At 37.1% G+C, this 18,276-nt stretch overlaps 1 protein-coding gene across 1 annotated transcript in view; it reads left to right on the top strand.

Annotated features, from left to right (window-relative positions):
• The window catches only part of TTLL7 (tubulin tyrosine ligase like 7), a 115,909-nt gene that overhangs the window by 76,061 nt on the left and 21,572 nt on the right, over positions 1 to 18,276 (top strand). The window contains exons 15-18 of the mRNA XM_016220657.2: positions 2,400 to 2,598; positions 5,967 to 6,172; positions 7,168 to 7,302; positions 9,133 to 9,213. Coding sequence (XP_016076143.2) covers positions 2,400 to 2,598; positions 5,967 to 6,172; positions 7,168 to 7,302; positions 9,133 to 9,213 — 621 coding nt within the window. The remainder of the gene's footprint in view (positions 1 to 2,399; positions 2,599 to 5,966; positions 6,173 to 7,167; positions 7,303 to 9,132; positions 9,214 to 18,276) is intronic.

The following is an 18,276-nucleotide window of genomic DNA, read 5'->3' as shown; positions in this document are numbered from 1 at the left end:
ATTACTTGCAATTAGTAATAGTATTGCTAATTTAGTAATTAGTAATTTAGTAATTAGTATTACAGTTAGTAATAGTATTACTAACAATGTATTCGTTAAAATGAATTGGTTAGCTCCTGTAGTTATTAATGCCAGCAATATTTCAAAGCTGCATAATCAGTCTGAAACAAAAGCATTTTTATAACTTTTAACTTTATGTACACTGAAGGTGTGGAGTGAGCCAAATTTTTCTTTTAGAGGGATGATAGCGCATTCCAAACACCGATTTTCAGTGTCTTTACTGGTAGAAGAGTTAAAGAATAATTGAAGACAATTAAGGTTAAATGAAACTTGTACAAAGAGAAATAATTTTTCACTTATTTGAGAATCTAAGAAATTTTAGCTACAAAAATAATCAATACCACAAAAATATTAGCATTGTTTTTTTCTTCTTCAGCTGAATGGTTGGTACATGAGTATCTGCTTTATCATTCTTTATACCATTTATATATTTTTTATTTATGACCCAGTTAAAACTAAAATTGGACATAAAAGTAAGTAGTGCGGTGTGTGTCACAACTCATTGCCAGTTTACAAATTCCATTTTGTAGCTAAGGCATTGTTTATAGTGTATGCTGCTGTGACTTCTTATTAATTATTGCTTGAACAGTATATTAGTCAAAAAGTCCCAAACGCATATATGACATAGCTATTAGTTTCCCCTTGTGATTCTTTAAAGGGTCAGATAGCTCCTTATGTAGTCAAGCTCCTTAAAAAACCTTAAATCTGTTTGCCTACGTGAAGGAAGGCACGACCAGCAAGTCTGGCTGTGCCAGCGTCTCTTCTGGGTTGTGCTGGATTTCAGAGGAAACATCTTCCTCCAGAATTCTTATTCCCTAAGACTGTCAAGGTGTTTGATGATTGCGTTACTGGTAAATGTTTTTATGCATACCATGTTGAAACACTGGTCATGCTTGGTGAATATTAGATTATCGAAAGGAGAACATACTTTTAGACACAGGTTGGGGCCGTAGTGTATTAAACTACTTTCTTCCCTTGGTTAATTTTCATCCTTTGCAAAGCCAATAACTTTAAGAAGATCATGCTTTCGCTTCCTGTCTTCCAGGCACTTTGTGAAATGCTATTCCCCTCTTTACCGTTTAGCCCACACTGTTACAAAAGAGGACAAACCTCGTTTCAGTGAAATCCTGTGGTGACCAAGGGTTTCATTATAGCGTGTGCTAACAGCAAAACATTTTTGTCTGATCGAACAGAGAACAAGAAACTTGTGTACGACTGCGGGAACTTTCCCCAGCAGGAGTAAGAGGCATATGGTGTGTGCAATAAATAGTCTCTTAAAATGACTGAGTTCCCAAACTCTCTTGTGCTTGGTTGTGCACAGTCCGTTTGAAGTGGAGCCGTCCCACTTCCCTCGTCTTAGTCCTTCAGCTGGCGCTGGAAACACATTGATCGGGAGGGTTGGAGACAAGTGATACTAATGGAAATATTGAAATGTAATAGCCTGGCATTTTGAATGTGTACAGATTTACCCTTCTGCATGGCACGGATTCTCTAACAAATTCACGTTGTATTGATTTTACATTATATCATTTTTGTTTTTATAAATGTAGCACGGGCAGTGAAAAGCAGTGTTGTCCCATTATGGCCAAACCCTATGTGTCATCCTTAGGAACCTTCCGAGAAAGGGCATGAGTTGTTCATAACCAATTTGGAAAGTGGATAATTAACTAAAAATTGTTATTTATAAAAATGTTCACAGCGAATTAGACATGTGAGAATCACCTTGCTCCCTTTTGCACATTACTTGAGTGAATAGGCTCATACGCTTCAGCTTTAAGATGTAGCCTTTCTGTACTTACAGTGGTTTATCTTTGTTTGTTGTAGTTTATCTGGCAGCTGCTCTCCTATTCTTTCTGTCTCTCTGCCCCTCCTTCTCCCACGTGTGCACCCCCCCCAAACACACACACACTTTTACTGAGTGACTCTGAACATGAATGATACAACAGAGGCACATCCCTGAGTGTTGATGACCAGTGAGTAACCTGTCCGTACAGAATGAAGAACAGTTGATATGTTTTTGATTTTTATATTTTTATCTCAAATAATTTTCCTTTATTTTATTTTGTTTGTGATAGGCCATTTATTCGAATCATGTAGAAACAGCATTTTCTTCATTGTGACTGAACTATATCATTTAAGAAAGAATATTTGGCAGAAAGAGAGAAATTCGTGAATTGCATTATAGGCTAATGGCAGCACCGTGGCAAGAGCGCTTTGGGGGATTTGCAGGTGTCGATGAAAAGCAACACGCTAAGGGGGAAACTGAAAATAGTCACTAAGGATGCTAATGAGCCTTCTTTTTGAATTCTGACAAAAGAGCACTTTTTTCTGTATTGTAGCCTCTGTGTTCCATGCCCGAGAGCACGGAGGCGATGAGGAGACAGAAATACTGCAGCAGCGACAGCAGCTACGAGAGCAGCAGCAGCGCCTCGGAGTCGGATGAGCACGGGAAAGACGACTACCAGAATAAGAAAAGAGAAAAGCAAGTTACTTATAATCTTAAACAGCCCAACCACTACAAACTAATTCAACCATCCAGTAAGTTCATTTCTTCTAATTTAGTTGCTATCTGAAGAATTATGGAATGGAAATGATGAAACTCAATAAAAGGATCTTGGGCCAAATGCACTCCTGTTGTGTGTGGGGAGACCTGGATGGACCCCGTGTCCTTCCCCAACCAGACGGCACACCCCGCAGCCTCTTCGGGGCCTGCAGGGAGAAGAAGAAGGGTTGACCTGAGGACCTTTACAGTCCCTTCTCTATTTCCCCGTTTTTGTTTCGCCCCAGGCTCTCCATTTATAAAATGTGACGCGTGGCCTGCCTGCGGATTGCCTTCCCTCTTAACCTCTCTGCCACCCATTTGTACTGTATATCCTCTCCTGCTTTCTAAAAATGCATATCACTCTAGGAATTTGACTTGACTGTACCTGTGAGCCATGCGATTGTGAAATGGTTTTGTTTCCTCTCATTTTCATCGCGGGCGAGCACCGCTCAGGGCTTTCCGTCAGTTCGGGAGGGCGACCAGCCAGCTTCTCTGTCTCCTTCCTTTCCAGCTTCCTTTCCTCTTTCTTCTTTTATTTCTTTTCACGTCTTCCCTTCCCTTCTTCTCTTTTATTCCTTCTTTGAGCCATGATATCCACTGTTGTGTCCGTGGTTCTTCTTTCGTCCCCCAGGGTCCAGGGCGGCATCCCCGGTCGCCCCGGCCCCGCTAGATGCCCTTCCCGATGCGGTCGGCGGCGCGGGACTGACTCAGAATTGCTGCCTCCCCTCGCCCGCTGGCCTTGCCCGGCACCCCCAGGACTCCACTGAAGGGGCCCGGCCGCGCTTTAGTTCCCTGGCTTCCCTGACAATGGACTTGGCCTTCCACCCTTAGGGTGAGACGCGTGAGGAATGCAGACCTGATCGATAAAGATTTTCATGGCCTTTCATTTGCTTCCAAATTATTTCGTAGAGATACCTGCTAATGTTCCCAGTCTTTGAAGGTTTATGTTTTTGGAGGGGAAATAATGTTGTTTTATGTTCCATTCCACCTGTTTATGTATTTACTCAGTCAGGTGGAATGGAACATAACATTATTTTCTGTTCCAGAGTCTAGCTATTTTATAGATTTCTTCCCTTTTTCTCCGAGCCGTCTTACATACTTTCAGTGTGTCTCTGTGTAAGTAGGACTCTGTTCGTCTTTGGAAGCTGACCCTGTTCTGCCCAGATTTCACCCATTTTTTTACCCCTCTTGGCCCATGCACATCCTTCACCGCAGGAACTAGCAGAGGGTAAGGGTAGGGTTAAGAAAAACTGCTCAGGTTCCTATAGTTCTGAGGTGGTTCTTTGTTCTTAGACCAACAGGTTAATAAATTGAGATTGGACAAAGAGTGCACTGAAATGTTTTTAAGTGTAAATTCTCATTTTAAAGGCAGTCTAACTCAATTACGTATCTCTTCCTAAATATTATATTTTATTGTTATAATCATTAGAAATCGCAGTAAGGGTTTCACCTTGTTTTATTTTATATTCTCTCTTTATTCACTCTCTTACACTAAGTGATGTCATAGCCACGGACCCACCTTGAGTTTTCTGCCCAGAGTGATCCTGATAACAGAGACAAAAATCTAGATTATGTGTAACACGTTTCGTTGTAGATGGTTCACTTAGGAAATTCAAACTTTTGTTATAGTTTCAAAGAATATATTTTGGGTGGATATAAGGTAGTCATATACAAAACTATATGAAATATTTTTTTCACATAATTTGTATGTGCAAGTTACAACCATTTTCTGTTAACTGACCTAAATATTGTCGGCATGTCTAGCTACTTATTCTGTCTAAATTTCCAGTGTATGCAGGAAAAAAATGGGACTCTGGCCATTCAAGAGGAAGGGTATTTTCCTTGTACACCTTTGATCAGATTATACATGTCCAAACTGTCACCTTAAGCCTTACGGGAGAGCAGGACCCAAGTTGTAGCACAGTGCTTTGGGTGTTTGCTTAGTAGAAGATTGACCAGTGGTATGTTCCACCCACAGCCTTTCCCTAGAAGCATTGTCCTTTCAAAAATGGTGTGACTTTCAAATTTAGTTGGAAGTTACTAGTTTGAACAAATGGAAGTGTGTTTTTTTTTTTTTAACATCTTTTATAGCTCTAGTGAGTATACTTTTAGTACTCTTTAGCACCAAATGAGGAGTAATGGGCTTATTATCTGTTCAAAATATCCTTTAGAAATAGGTCCATAAATATAAAGTTTATATATCCACTGCCTTTAAAAAGGTTTACATTTTTTTCAACAGCTAATGAAGAGAAATATTTGGCTAGTCAACCTGTCTTTATGTGAGTTTTGTTAAATTATTTAACCAGTGAAGATTGATGTATTCCCAAAGCAAAGAGAGACTATAGCACAGAAGGTGTATAAAATATATGAACTAAAACAAAGATATAAATGTTGATAATATTGAATGATATTCTATTTTCCTGTGTCAGGAATCAAACATACCTGGAATAGTTGGTTCTCTCTTTTAAATTTCTTCAGTATACGCTGGGGAAGATATCTACAGTTTTCCCTACTTGTTTGCTCTGATAGCAACCCAGGTACTTTCTCTTCACTTAAAAACCTTTTGCTATGGGAATTTAAATCTAGTTTTTTTATTCTTCTCTCCTATGGATAAGAAGATTTTCTAGTATCACTCTTGTAATAAATATATATTTAAACTCCATTAGGATAATCTTTATGTTTTTCTTCTGTGTTTTATTTCTTTCTCACGGGCTTGAAATTCTATAACTCATCTGTTTATCCTGGCCATTCCATATACTCCTGTCCACCCCTTCCTATGAATCTTGCTGTAAAATATTCTGTTTATAACCTATATACAGATTCCAATGATTGACCATTCTGATCCAAGGAGAGTGGATAGTATTTTCATGGTCTCATAGAAAGAGGGAGACACTGGCATTAGACAGGTTAAGATTTAAGCCTGAACTTGGCACACTCTCTTGTCGTGTGACCTCGATAAAGTTCTTTCCTGAGGCTCCAGGTGATGGAGGTTCCTACTTCAGAGGGTTTCTGTGAGGGTTAAGAAAAAAGCATTTGTAGCACCCAGTAGGATGCTTGGCTTATAGAAGGTGCTCCCTATATGTTAGCCTTCCTTTCTTCTGTTCTTCAACCTCATGCTTCAAGATCAGAAAATTAAAAAGTGTCATTTAAATATTACTCTAATGATAGGCATCCTTCATACACGACAGGGGTTCTGCACCAATTTCACCATTTAAATTGAAGAATTAACTCCAAACTTGTGTTCTCATGATGATACCTTGACATTTATCGCCACGCTGCTCCCCTGTGGTCTAATTATTAGTCTATAAAGACTGAATACGATGGGAAACTTCTATTAACTCTTCCTCTTTTCCATCATTGGTAGGCTCCATAAGGCGTTCATTCAGTTGCCCTCGGTCCATCTCTTCTCAGTCACCTTCTAGTGTGGACATCCGCCCCCTTTCTGCTCAGCATCTGATGTCAGCGTCCCGGCGAGCTTCAGTGTCTCGGTCGCATTCCCTAAACCGGGCTTCCACCTACGCAAGGCACCTGCCTCCTGGTAACGATGCCGGCTCTGCTAACTCTCAGATGGTAAGTCATCGCCTTTGCTGCTTTTGAGATTCCGGGAAGCACAGGGACCAGCTGGGAGGACAGACGGAACCGCAGATCTTTTCTTTCATTCCGCTCCTGGTCTCCTGGAGTTTGGATTGTTCCGTCTGTCTCAGCCTGGAACCTAGTGCGAACCCTTAGAAGGCAGACCAGTATATCACAGAACTCTGGGATGGACGCCGGGAATAACATTTTATTTTCCATTTGCTTATGGAGTAGGATAATTTTGTTGAAAATCATCTGAGCAAATACATGATTTTGCAGTGTATTGTGCAGTATATTTGTAAATTTGGGGAAATTTGTTGTGTGAAGATTCTTTTAAATGGGACTGTTGATTGATAGGTTAAAAAATAAGCCATTGATAAATTATCCTTAGAGTACTGAAATACGATGTTGTTTATGTTTTCTGTATATTAAATTAACATATAGTGTTCCCTCCTTAGCATGAATCCCAGAGATTCAGTATCGAAGAAGTCAGTGAGTTTATTTTGCTATCAGACTTGTGGATGCTCTAGTAGATAGCTCAAGTACCTTCACAAAGACTAGGCGTTTATTTAATTTGTTTATTTAATGTGGATGATGTTTCCAAATCAAAGAGTCTGGAAAATATAAGTGAATGAATTTTACTTGTTAACAATGAATGATTTTTTTTTTTCTTCTAATCAAGAATTCACTAAGGTATATGTAGCAAGCAAAACTTTTGACCAGAAAGTCTTTTGTAACCATTCATATTTTTATTTTAGTACTTTGAGCTAACTAAAACACAACTGTGTGGAAGTGTAAAAGACACTCTTGGGGAATCATATCGATTTAATGCTAAGAATTTAATTCTAAGAATAAATGTAAAAAAATTATATTTTCTTTCTTTTTCTTTTTCAATTAAAAGTGCATCATTTTTACCTAGAAATATCTTTCAGATTATAGTGGCACAATGAAATAAGACCCTTTCCAAATATCTGTATTCTTTCAAATTTAAGAGTGAGTCTTTGCAGCAATCGAGAACAAGAGAAGACGATGAAGATCTAACAAGTCAGACCTTGTTTGTTCTCAAGGACATGAAGATCCGGTTTCCAGGAAAATCAGATGCAGAATCACTACTTATGGTAGAAGATGTGAGTACTTGATGTGTATAAAATTCCAAGAAGCTCATTCCTTTTATTCTTCTTAGAATATTAAAATTTATTTCCCCATGCAGCATTCTCAATGACTAGTAAACTTAAATGATATTCTTTTCAACCTCCACAAGCTGTAGAAAATAAGCAGCTATTTTAATTATGATTCACAAACAGTGAGATCATATTTATAATTAGCAATGCAAAATATCTTTTAGTACATTGTCCCATTTTAATGATACAGCTGCTTCTCAAGTGAAAATGATTTATGTTATTATTCAATTATTGTTCTTAATGATTAAATAAATATCAAGTTAAAGCTGCTTCTATAAAGATTTAGAAAGATCTAATATGGAATGAGATGTAATAAAAAAAAAGTGGAGTCCTGGGCATAAAATATCAAGAATGCTTGAATGTGACACCTGAATGGTTTTGGTCACATTTTGAAATGGCTTATGCTGTGTGTTTTTCTTGTTACATTTGCACCACCCAGTGGAACATTCTAAAATGGCAGAGTCCTAAAATTCACATTAAAGTTCATCACTTTTCCTAGTTAGAAAGAAGGTCCAAGTTATTTAAATATTTTTGGTGTAAGAACACTTCTTAATTTAAAATTCTATCTCTTCGTTCAAATATCCTTTTCAAATTGTTCCTTAGATAATTCCTCAGTAATAGAACTTTGTTTTCTGGTTTCTCTAATATTATTTTTTTCCAGAGGAGAAGGCACCATCTAGTGGCCAATTGTAGGATTAAAACCACAGCTGTGCACTTGCTTTTTTAAAACTTTTTAGCATTACTTTTATTTAAAGCAACTGTCTAGAAACAAACACCAAACAAATGATAAAAAATGACTTTCTTAGTTTAAAAAAAAATCAATAATGGCAATTTCTATTTTGTAATCATGACATAGTTGTAACCAAAGCCCCCAAATATTTTGCATTGTGTTGTTATATATTTTTTAAAAAGTAAAAATAGCATCTTGTTTGCAAATGAGTTGTGATTTGTGACATTAAGGGGAGAAGAAGACGAATGAACATTAGTTGTAAATCATCTTGCTAGATACTTTTATTTACCTATGTTATCTTATTTAATCAACTTCTTTTCCTAAATATAGCCAATGACTGTACTAGACATTTTACTTATATTTCTTATATTGAAGTATATTAAGATACAACCTTTTTGAATCATGTAGAAGAAAAATCTAATAATCAAGTAGAACTAATATTTCTGGCTAATGTGATTGTTCTATAAAAAAACAGGAGCTTATATAAATAATGAAAAATAATAGTTGTATCAGTCATTAGATTATTTACTATATGTTCACTGTATGCAGCAAATATTTTAATCTGTTTGCTACAGTATATATTACTAGAATATATATTCAGAAATTCTGCAGAATTGACAAAAACTAAAACAAAGGGAGAATAGAATCTTGATTATATATAAACTATCTTTTAATGCATTATTCAATATTGTTATTATGGGTGATATGATAAATACAGGTTTTGGAATTAAAATGAAAAATATACATCTTGGCTTTCTTTCCAAACCTTATGTGCCTGAAGACATTTGACTTTCATTCATTGGGGATTGTGTGCTTTTTGCAGCAAGAAGCAAAAAATTTGGATTCAGGTGACCTCTTAACCTTATGTTAGAAATCTTTGCACTTGTCTTTTTATTAAAGTAGAGGTTCTTTATTGCAAGTAATATACTGCTTTCATTTCATAAATTCATTACTAAAATTGGTTTCAACCCACTTATTTACTTTTTACTTGTTATATTTGAGGGAAATTCTAGGTTAAATTTCTTAATGTTTCTTGCCCATGACAGATCATTGATAACTGGAAGTATCATAAAACAAAAGTGGCTTCATATTGGCTTATAAAATTGGACTCTGCAAAACAACGAAAAGTGAGTAATGCCCCAAAACAAGTTTGTGCTTTTAGATTATGTCTTAAGCGAGGATCATTAAGCCACATTCATAGACAAACTATATACACATTTGTTTGTTTACTCATTTCTTCAGCAAATATTCATTGCATACTGCTATGTTTCAGGCACTGTTCTAGGTTCTGAGGATAAAAAAGTGAATTGAAAAATCCCATGGTCTCATAGAGCTTACAAAAACTTGAATGGAGCAGGTTCCAGGGTGAAAAGTAGAGAGGAAGAAAACACAGCTAGTACTGGCATTCTTTTCAAGGCATTTTGTTGTAGAGGAGAAAGGGATGTGAATTAATGACAGGTTTTATTTTATTTTATAAAGATAAAGAGATTTAGCCCTGGCCAGTGTTGCTCAGTGGGTTAGTGTGTCATCCATACACTGAAAGGTCTCTGATTCGATTCCTGGTGAGGGTACATACTTAGGTTTTGGGTTTGATCCCCAGTTGGGACTCATGCAGGAGGCAACTGATCAATGTTTCTCTCTCACATTGATCTCTCTCTCTTTCCCTCTTCCCCTCTCTCTAAAAAATTCAGTAAGCATGTCCTTGGGTGAGGATTATAAAAAATAATTATAAGATGAAGAGATTTACAGCTTGTGTGCTGGTGAGAATGATGTAGAAGAGAGGAAAGAGAGGGGATAGAAAGTCCCTGAGTAAGTAAGCTGGGAAGGTCTGTCCTAACCAGGAGCATTTATTCTAATCGGAGGGAAGGCAGAGGCCGTGGCACTGTGGTGGGTGGTGGGAAGATGTGGTTTTCTTATGGAGAGTGGGAGAGGGGAGTGGCCAGCAGCCTGAGGGGCTGTCAGATGCTCTGCAACATTATTTTGGGGGAGAGATGCTGTTTTAGTAGCTTTAATGGAGTTCTTGTGTTCCTTCAGTAATGCAAGCTATTATATCCCCTTTCTAGGATTTATTGCTAATAAGCTGAAAGTTGACACTAATTAAGTGATTACTTTCAACTTACACACTTTCATCTGAATAAACTGAACTCACTATTACATTAACACATTCAACAAATAATTACTTGGTGTTCTACCATGTGCCAAATACTGAGGAGGGTATAGCAAAGCTAGTAACAGAGGTAGATTGCAAGACACACTGTAAACCCTGAATACATTTTTGCCAGATCCCTATGGCCTTGATTGATTAAAATAAAGACCTTTTATTAGAATTAGTATCCCGAGTTTCCTCAAGTCCATGTACTTTTTGTACTATAGAAGTTAGAATACTGTAGGTAAGTTGCTAATTAAAACAAAACACTCCAGAAACAGATTAAAGTATTTATAAGATATTAATACATGATAAATGTGACATTTCAAATCCGTAGAGAAAAGGTAATTTTTCCCTTAAATGATACTGAAACAATTGAACACCTATTTGTAAGAAAAAAAGTTGGAGCTTTATCTCTTACCATGTACAAAAATAAATTTCAGATAGACTAAAATTTTGTGTGTAAAAAAGAAAATATTAAAAGTTTTAAAGAAAACATAGAAGGCTATGTTTATAATCTTAGAATGAGAAACAACTTCTTAAGAAAGACCTAAAATTCAGAAGTCTTAAAAAAAAAAAAGATTGACAGATTTGATTGCATAAAAACTTAACAATGGCAAAATGTGCCTTAAACCAAGCTGAAAGGCAGAAGCCATGGGGAGGACGGGGGTATTTGCAGCACATAAAACACTAGCACCTGTAAACCAGCACCTGCTATGAATCAATCAGCAAAAGGCAAACTATCCTATAAATACTAATAAATAAAATGGCAAGTGTATAAAAAGGCTATGAAAAGACAGTTTATGGGTCTTCAAATAGCCAATTAATGTATAAATAGGTCCTCGGCCTCACTAATGATGAAGGAAAAGCAAGTAAAAACCATCACGATGGCAAAAATTAATATCCAGTCATGGAAGTAGTAAAGATAAAAAGGCCTTTGCTATGCAATTAGAGGGAGAACACATTGGTACAACTCTTTAGAAAGGTAATTTGCAGTATCTATTAAAATTACGTGTTCGTAACCTTATGACTCAGCAAAACCACTTGCAGAATTCTATCCTACAGAATAATAATTGAATGTATAAAAGACTGTACATGGGCATTCATTGCAGTGTATTTGTGAAAGCATAATATTTGAAGCAGCCTAAAAGTCTATTAATAGATTTAGATTAAAAACACGTAGTACACTCACACTATTCAGTTGCATTAAATAGAAAACTATTCTGGAATCATACATCGTAACCTGAGATATAGCACAAGATTATGACTCATGACATATGAAACAAACATGCATTAGTAAAATTAACCAAATTAACTAATTATGAATGAAGGATACAAGCAATAATGTGATTGTTGCCAAGTGCATGGTTTTGGTGAGTCTGTGTCCATCAGCTCTCAGGTGTCCATTTTCACATACCTGGAAGTTTTCTGAGTTCAGAGTGACAAGTGCCAACTATGTGTGGTTCCCATTGGCAAATAAGAAGCCTTCCAGACTTGAATGACCTTCATTTTTATTCTCCACTAGTCACCCATATAGCCCTTGTGACTAACTTCCATTCTCTAGGAGATGAAATTAAAATACCAGGTTTATTTACCATGAGTGTTGTCCCCTAGTACTTTCTGCAAAGATGGAAATGTTCTGTATCCGTCACGCCCAATACAGTAATCTCTAGCCACATGTGACCACTGAGTAAGCTCTTGAAATGTGGTGATTGTAATTGAGGAACTGAATTTTTAATTCTAATTAACTTAGATTTAAATAGCCAAATGTGTCTAGTGTCTACTGCATTTGACCGTAGATTTAGACAGACCAGGGGTAGCCTTGTGAATATATTCTTAAGTCATTTCTCAGATACCTTCCTGCTGAGAAATTCCATCAGAGGATTTGCAAGAATATCCAGGAAGGTCCACATTGCCTTGGGCATCTCGAAGGGGGAGTGCCTCTCTCAGTTTCCCCCTTCCTTGTGCCATCCTAAGAAGATATCAATATATGTCCTGGCCAGTGTTGCTCAATGGTTAGCATGCCAGCCAGTGCAAGAGGCAACCAATCGATGTCTCTCTCTCATGTTGATGTTTCTCTCTTTCTCTCTCTCTTCCCCTCTCTCCCTCCCTTCCACTCTCTAAAAATCAATGGAAAGAATATCCTAAGGTGGGGATTAACAACAACAAAATATATCAAGATAGTAAATTAAACAAACACGTTATGCAATATGTATTGTCCCATTTTAAACCTATGTGCATATGATATTTAAAAAATATATATCTAGTATTAAAAAATTTGAGAAACTAGGTACCATAATGTTAAGGTGATTTATTTCTGGAGGGTTAACTTACTGAGTGAGGGGAAGGAAAGTAGTGATATTTGGTGCCAGTTTTCCCATTGCTTTTGTATATTTCTATATATTTTTAAAAAGGTTATTTCAAGCTAAAATAATCTTCTTAAAAATGTAATACTGACAGAGACACAAGTGTTTTCATGAAGCTTGTTATTTCCTCCTCACTTTTACCAAATATTATCTGTCCCTGCTCTCAGTCTTCATTGTACTTGGTTGTACTTATGATCTGCCTTGAGAGGTTTCTGTATTAATTTTTTTCTACTATAGGAGGCTTTCTGTAAGCATTTCATTTAATTCTAGACACTTTCTTGAATAGCAAGCCAGCTTCTGTCTGTACTCTTCCTTTACTAGTGATATGTGTTTACTTGAACAGCAGCAATAAATTAAGACAGTGCAGTTCTGTTTTTTAACATGTAATATGAGAAGGCCTGCTAAATTGATGTGTGTGAATAGTAGTAATATTTGTGAATTGCAAGCAATGATTTCATGTTTAGGGTTGTCATGCTCAATTGGATTTATAAATTTCGAGTAAAGATAAATGCTTGCTTATAAATTACTAACAAGGACTTACGCCAGTATTTCTACTTCTCCTGTTCGTATTTACTCTAAGAACACTTGGAGTGAGTTGTCTTTGTGTAATCCTTTCTTCTAGTTCTCAGATGTGCAACCACATCTCTGTATGTATCGTACACTGTTATGTTAAGGGGGTGGGAGCACTAATGTGAATGCCCATGATTTTTATTACAACTTATGTACCTAGTTACCCTCTCTTTGAGCCCCTTTGCTTCTTCTGTTTTGGCATAAGTCAAAGGTACTATATTTCCTTTTTGCACTTAAAAAGTGATAAGATATCCCATCTCCAATACAAGGCTTGTTCAAGTCTTATAGGTGGCACTTATCCAAAGAGCTACAGTTATTCTTCTACATCGGTAATTAATTAAAAGACAAAAATATTTTGGGCAAAAGAATTTATAGCTTGAATTTTGACTCTCAGAGAAAGTAAGGGCTGATCATAACTAGAGCAAGTTTATCTTGCAGAATTGCCTACTTTCATGGAGGCCCTGAAAGGTGACTGAGGGGTGCTAGGCCTGGGCTGTGGGGAGAAGGGGAAACTCTGTAAGTACACATGTGCAACTTATTTGTAGTAATTTTTCTTGCTATGGCCATGATCCCTGTGTTTCCCTTTTCTTTCCTCAAATACTTTGTTCTTTTTCTTTAAGAAGCTTTTTCCCAAACAGACTCTAATTCCTCAGATAAATAGCAAAGGGCGGGACGCTCCTAGGAAAAGAAGTGGAGGGCAGCTTTCAGCAGTGTTGGTTCTGTGATGACATGAGTAGTAATTTGAATAATAAGGCAACGAGTGTTTGTAAAACTTTTCAGTTTGGTGAAGTTAACCTCTTTGAATTTATGGCTTCCTTTCATGCATATTCACAAAAAGAAGCATAACAAATGTACATACTATGAATGCAGATCATCAAGCCAGCCAGCAATGGAGGTATTGAGCTTTACATAAACAAAGATTTTTTTTAACCCTCTCCGAGAAAATGTTTTTTTGTTTTCCTAAAATTCATTTGAGAGAGAAACATCGATGTGAGAGAAACATCGATTGGTTGCCACCTGTATGTGCCCTGACTGGGGATCAAACCCACAACCTAGATATATGCCCTGACCAGGAATCGAAATGCAGCTTTTTTGGCATACAGGTGATGCTCCAACCAACTGAGCCACCTGGCAAGGGCAAGACTTTTTTTTTAAACATTTTGTCCATTTAATCAATAGTATTAGTATTAAATGAAATACTTAAAATCACAGAGATATAGTAAGGAAATAATCATTGGGACAAACTTAAATATGCTTAACTGTTTATATATAATACATATAAATATGTAATATATCTGTTATAAGTATATATAATATATAACAATATATAAGAATAACTTTCCTTCTACCTTATTTCAGATGAAATCAGAGGTAAAATAGGATCAGAGACTGACTGAAATATTTTTTTTTGACAACAAGAGAGCTAATAATGAGTTGAAAAGTGCATTGAAAACAATTTTTAAAGCTTTATGTGTTGACATTAAACTAAAGGAGCAATATTAGGTAGTAGAGAGAGATTACTGGGCTTTTAGTCGTATGGACTTGGTTTCAGTACTCCTTCTGCCCTTTACTTGGGACAGGTGACTTCTCAGAAATTCTCTGAGATTTAGAACATTAAGTATTGGAGGGGTCTTGTGAGGAAGTGAGACATGGGAAGGGGCTTTGGCCTCAAAGTTGTAAAATGTAGGCTGCATTTTTCCTTTCCTATTAAGGATCCAAATGCCAAGCTGTTTTTCTGATATACCTTATTTTACTAAGAATTTTTCATATGTAGAATTATTTTAGGTAAAATATGTAGAAATGAAGTGAAAAATTTTCTTTTGGCTTGTAATGTATTGACCATTTATTTGACTATCTTTTGAAATCTATGCTATTGCTTTATAATGCCAGAAACTGCATCCAAGAAAACAAAAGGAAACCTAGAAATGTGGCTCATCTGTGGAATGTAGAAATAGATATTATAAAAATTCACCCATTTAGTCTGGGCCAGCATGACTCAGTGGTTGAATGTTGACTTACGAACCAGGAGGTCACGGTTTGATTCTCGGTCAGGGCGCATGTCTGGGTTGCGGGCTCCATCCCGGTAGGGGGCGTGCAGGAGGCAGCCGATCAATGACTCTCTCATCATTGATGTTTCTATCTCTCTCTACCTCTCCCTTTCTCTCTGAAATAAAACACACACACACACATATATATATATATTTTAAAAGTTACCCATTTAGAAGGCCAAGGACTTAACTAATTTACATTTAGATGGGACTAATCAGATCTGTCCTTTTGGCTGTGATAAGTCAGTAATCATTGGGCTGCTGTGCGAGTTCAGCAGACATAAAGCCAAGTTAGCAGTCACGTAGATTTGTAAGAGAAAATACCCAAGCAAGATACAGGGGCAAGAGAGTTTGAGAAGGCAGGGAGAGCTTTAGCCTGCAGTGTAGGTCTGATGCCTGGGAGTGAAAGGCAGGAGCATTGAGGAGGAAGAACCTCAGACCTCAGTGAAGTTCCGAGAAAGCCCTGTCCAGCTGATGGGGAGTGCAGAACAAAGATTGCTTTTCAGGGGATCGAACTGGGCAGAAATAGTCCCTTCTGGTATCCAACCATGCTCGATCCTCGGTCGGGAGCAGTCCGGGGAGAGCATAAGCTTGGCTTGAGTGTTGCAGCGATCCTGAATGGAGAAGCTGTCAGCTGACTGCACTCTTGGAAACAAGTTAATTCAATGGCATGTCTCCATGGCTGCCACAAAGGCTGTGTGGGGTATGATTTAATTTGACAAACAGCTATTGGTTGCCAATTTTGTGCATGAACGATGATAAGCACTATTGGGGATTTGGAGAGTTTTTTCTTCATTCATTTTTTTTCTTGTTCACCCATGCGTTGAATAGTGTTAATGGAAGGACTACCACATCCTGAGCACTGCGCTAGGTGTGGAATGCACAAGGCTCATTTAAATCTCTTAATTCCATTTAGAGACCATGGTTGAAATATGTAAATCACTGTTTCTGTTCCAGGATCAAAGCATTCACTGGTTGCTCATTAGAATGTTGTAAAACTCTTAAGATAAGAGTGCCATACACGGGAACTCTTCCAAGTACCTTATTTCAAATTTTCCTTAATGGGTGTAAAACTTAAAGGTCAAGGATGTAGGGTTTCAATACTGAAAAGAAACCTCACCAGGTGAAAATGGAAACAGCGAATCCTATTTGATGCCATGTTGTGCTAACTTCACACTTGCATAGTTTAGCTTTCTGCCAAGAATGAAGTTCCTTTATATCATTTATAAGAAATGTATGAAGTATGAAAATATTGCAGTGTTATGGTTTGTGAAGAATGCCAAATTTGCTGAAAAGTTTGTTCTTTAGGCATAAACTAAGATCAGAGATCAGAGGATGAAAAGAGATAAGTAAGGATATTAAGGTTGTACTATATTTGCATTTATTTTAGGGTTCTAAGAGATCCTTGTTTATCAACTATTTTTTTTCTCCAAATGGCCATTTTTCTTTAATACCTATTGTAGTTGCTTCTGCGTGCATTTCAATGTTACTGTTTTCCATCTCTTTTTTATTTGGACTGACATAGATGCTATACTGAACTGTTTGTTTTGCATCAGCAAAGATGCCTTACCCTATAGCCATGGCTGCCACATGCATCATTAGTACGGCGTGTGGTAATTTTAATGTTATTTCTAAATCCCCCTCACCTCATGCCATTCTTTTAATTTAGGACCAACTGTTCAGCCATATGGAGCAGTTTGTCAATTAACATCTGTATGTTCTTACAAAAGTATGAATTTGTCTGTGTGCTTTATGCCTTCAGATGTGCTATATTTCATGTGGAAAAGACAATTCTTTTCATTTTATTAATGCTTTCATTGACTGATTCTTCCATTTATTTTTTCCCTTCGAGAACTTAATGTTGGATTAGGATGTTTTTAAAAGTCAGTGGATGCCTATATTCTGTAAGTTTGCCTTACTTGAATCCACAGGTAAACACAAAGGACACCTTGCTGACCACTTGTTTTTGTGTTTCACAGATTATTTATCTTCCATCCACTTTCTTCTAACCCCAAAGCACCAGAAATCCAAAATAGCATCACAGAAAGAATCGGCACTGATTTACTTCATCCCCATCTGATTTCTTGCCTGCCTGCCTTAAAATTATTTAGTGGGTGTTTTGCTAAAGATGCAGTCATTGTCTCCCCATCTGTCTTGGTCTTTTAGGCAAACTATTCCTTTCACCAAGGCCCCGATGGAGGGAGTGCTGGACAGCCTCATTTATGCACAGTGACCCCACCCATCTTTCCAAGTATTACTTACCCACAGGTGAATTTGAATCTTAGAAGAGACGACTTGATTCTCTTCTAGGGTTTTGCTGTTGGCACCTGGACAGATCAAATTAATTTTGAGGTGTTAGGGAGTGGCTAAGATCAGAGGTCTGGCTACACAGCTGTCCATTTACTAGCTGTGTAATCTTGAGTAAATTATTTATCTGTTGTATACCTGAGTTTTCTCATCCATAAAGTGAGATCCAAAATGTTTTCAAAACCAAAAACAACTTTTCATAACCATTAGACAGCAAAATGAGCCTATCAGAACTCATTTGGTGACAATGACCTGACAGAAAGTTATGTTACTTTCGCTTGTCTCTTGGTTTGAATATTCACATGTTTTCCTGAAGAAATAGTAATGTGTATAATTATCGGGTCTATCCTGAAGATGTTTGGAAAGGGACTGTGGGCCAACTGTATCTGCCTCATGTTTTTGTTCTGAGGATTAAATGCATCACCATATGTAAAAGTGCTTAGAAGGCTCTTGGTTCTTAGAAAGCACTCAGTAAGTGTTAGCTCTGATTTTCATCTGGTCTGCGTAGGCTTCACTTTCTTGCAAGGAACAATTTCACTAAGACAAATGCCTACTAAGTCTAGACCTGTCTGGAGCCTTGGGGCAGGATAAGTTTATTACCAAGATGGGCAGAATTCCTCCTTTTATGTAGATAAGTCTCCATTAATTAAACAGGAAATTAAAATAAGTGAGATATTATTAATAGGAAAGAACTGGGTTAAGGTCTCCCTGAAGAAGTGATGTTTGAGTTAAGGCATAGAAGTTCATTAGGTG

Source organism: Miniopterus natalensis, chromosome 9, assembly GCF_054644295.1.
Source record: "Miniopterus natalensis isolate mMinNat1 chromosome 9, mMinNat1.hap1, whole genome shotgun sequence".
In the NCBI taxonomy this organism is placed as follows: Eukaryota; Metazoa; Chordata; class Mammalia; order Chiroptera; family Miniopteridae; genus Miniopterus; species Miniopterus natalensis.
The sequence above is the reverse complement of the archived record's forward strand: the minus strand, read 5'-3'. Positions and strand labels throughout refer to the sequence as shown.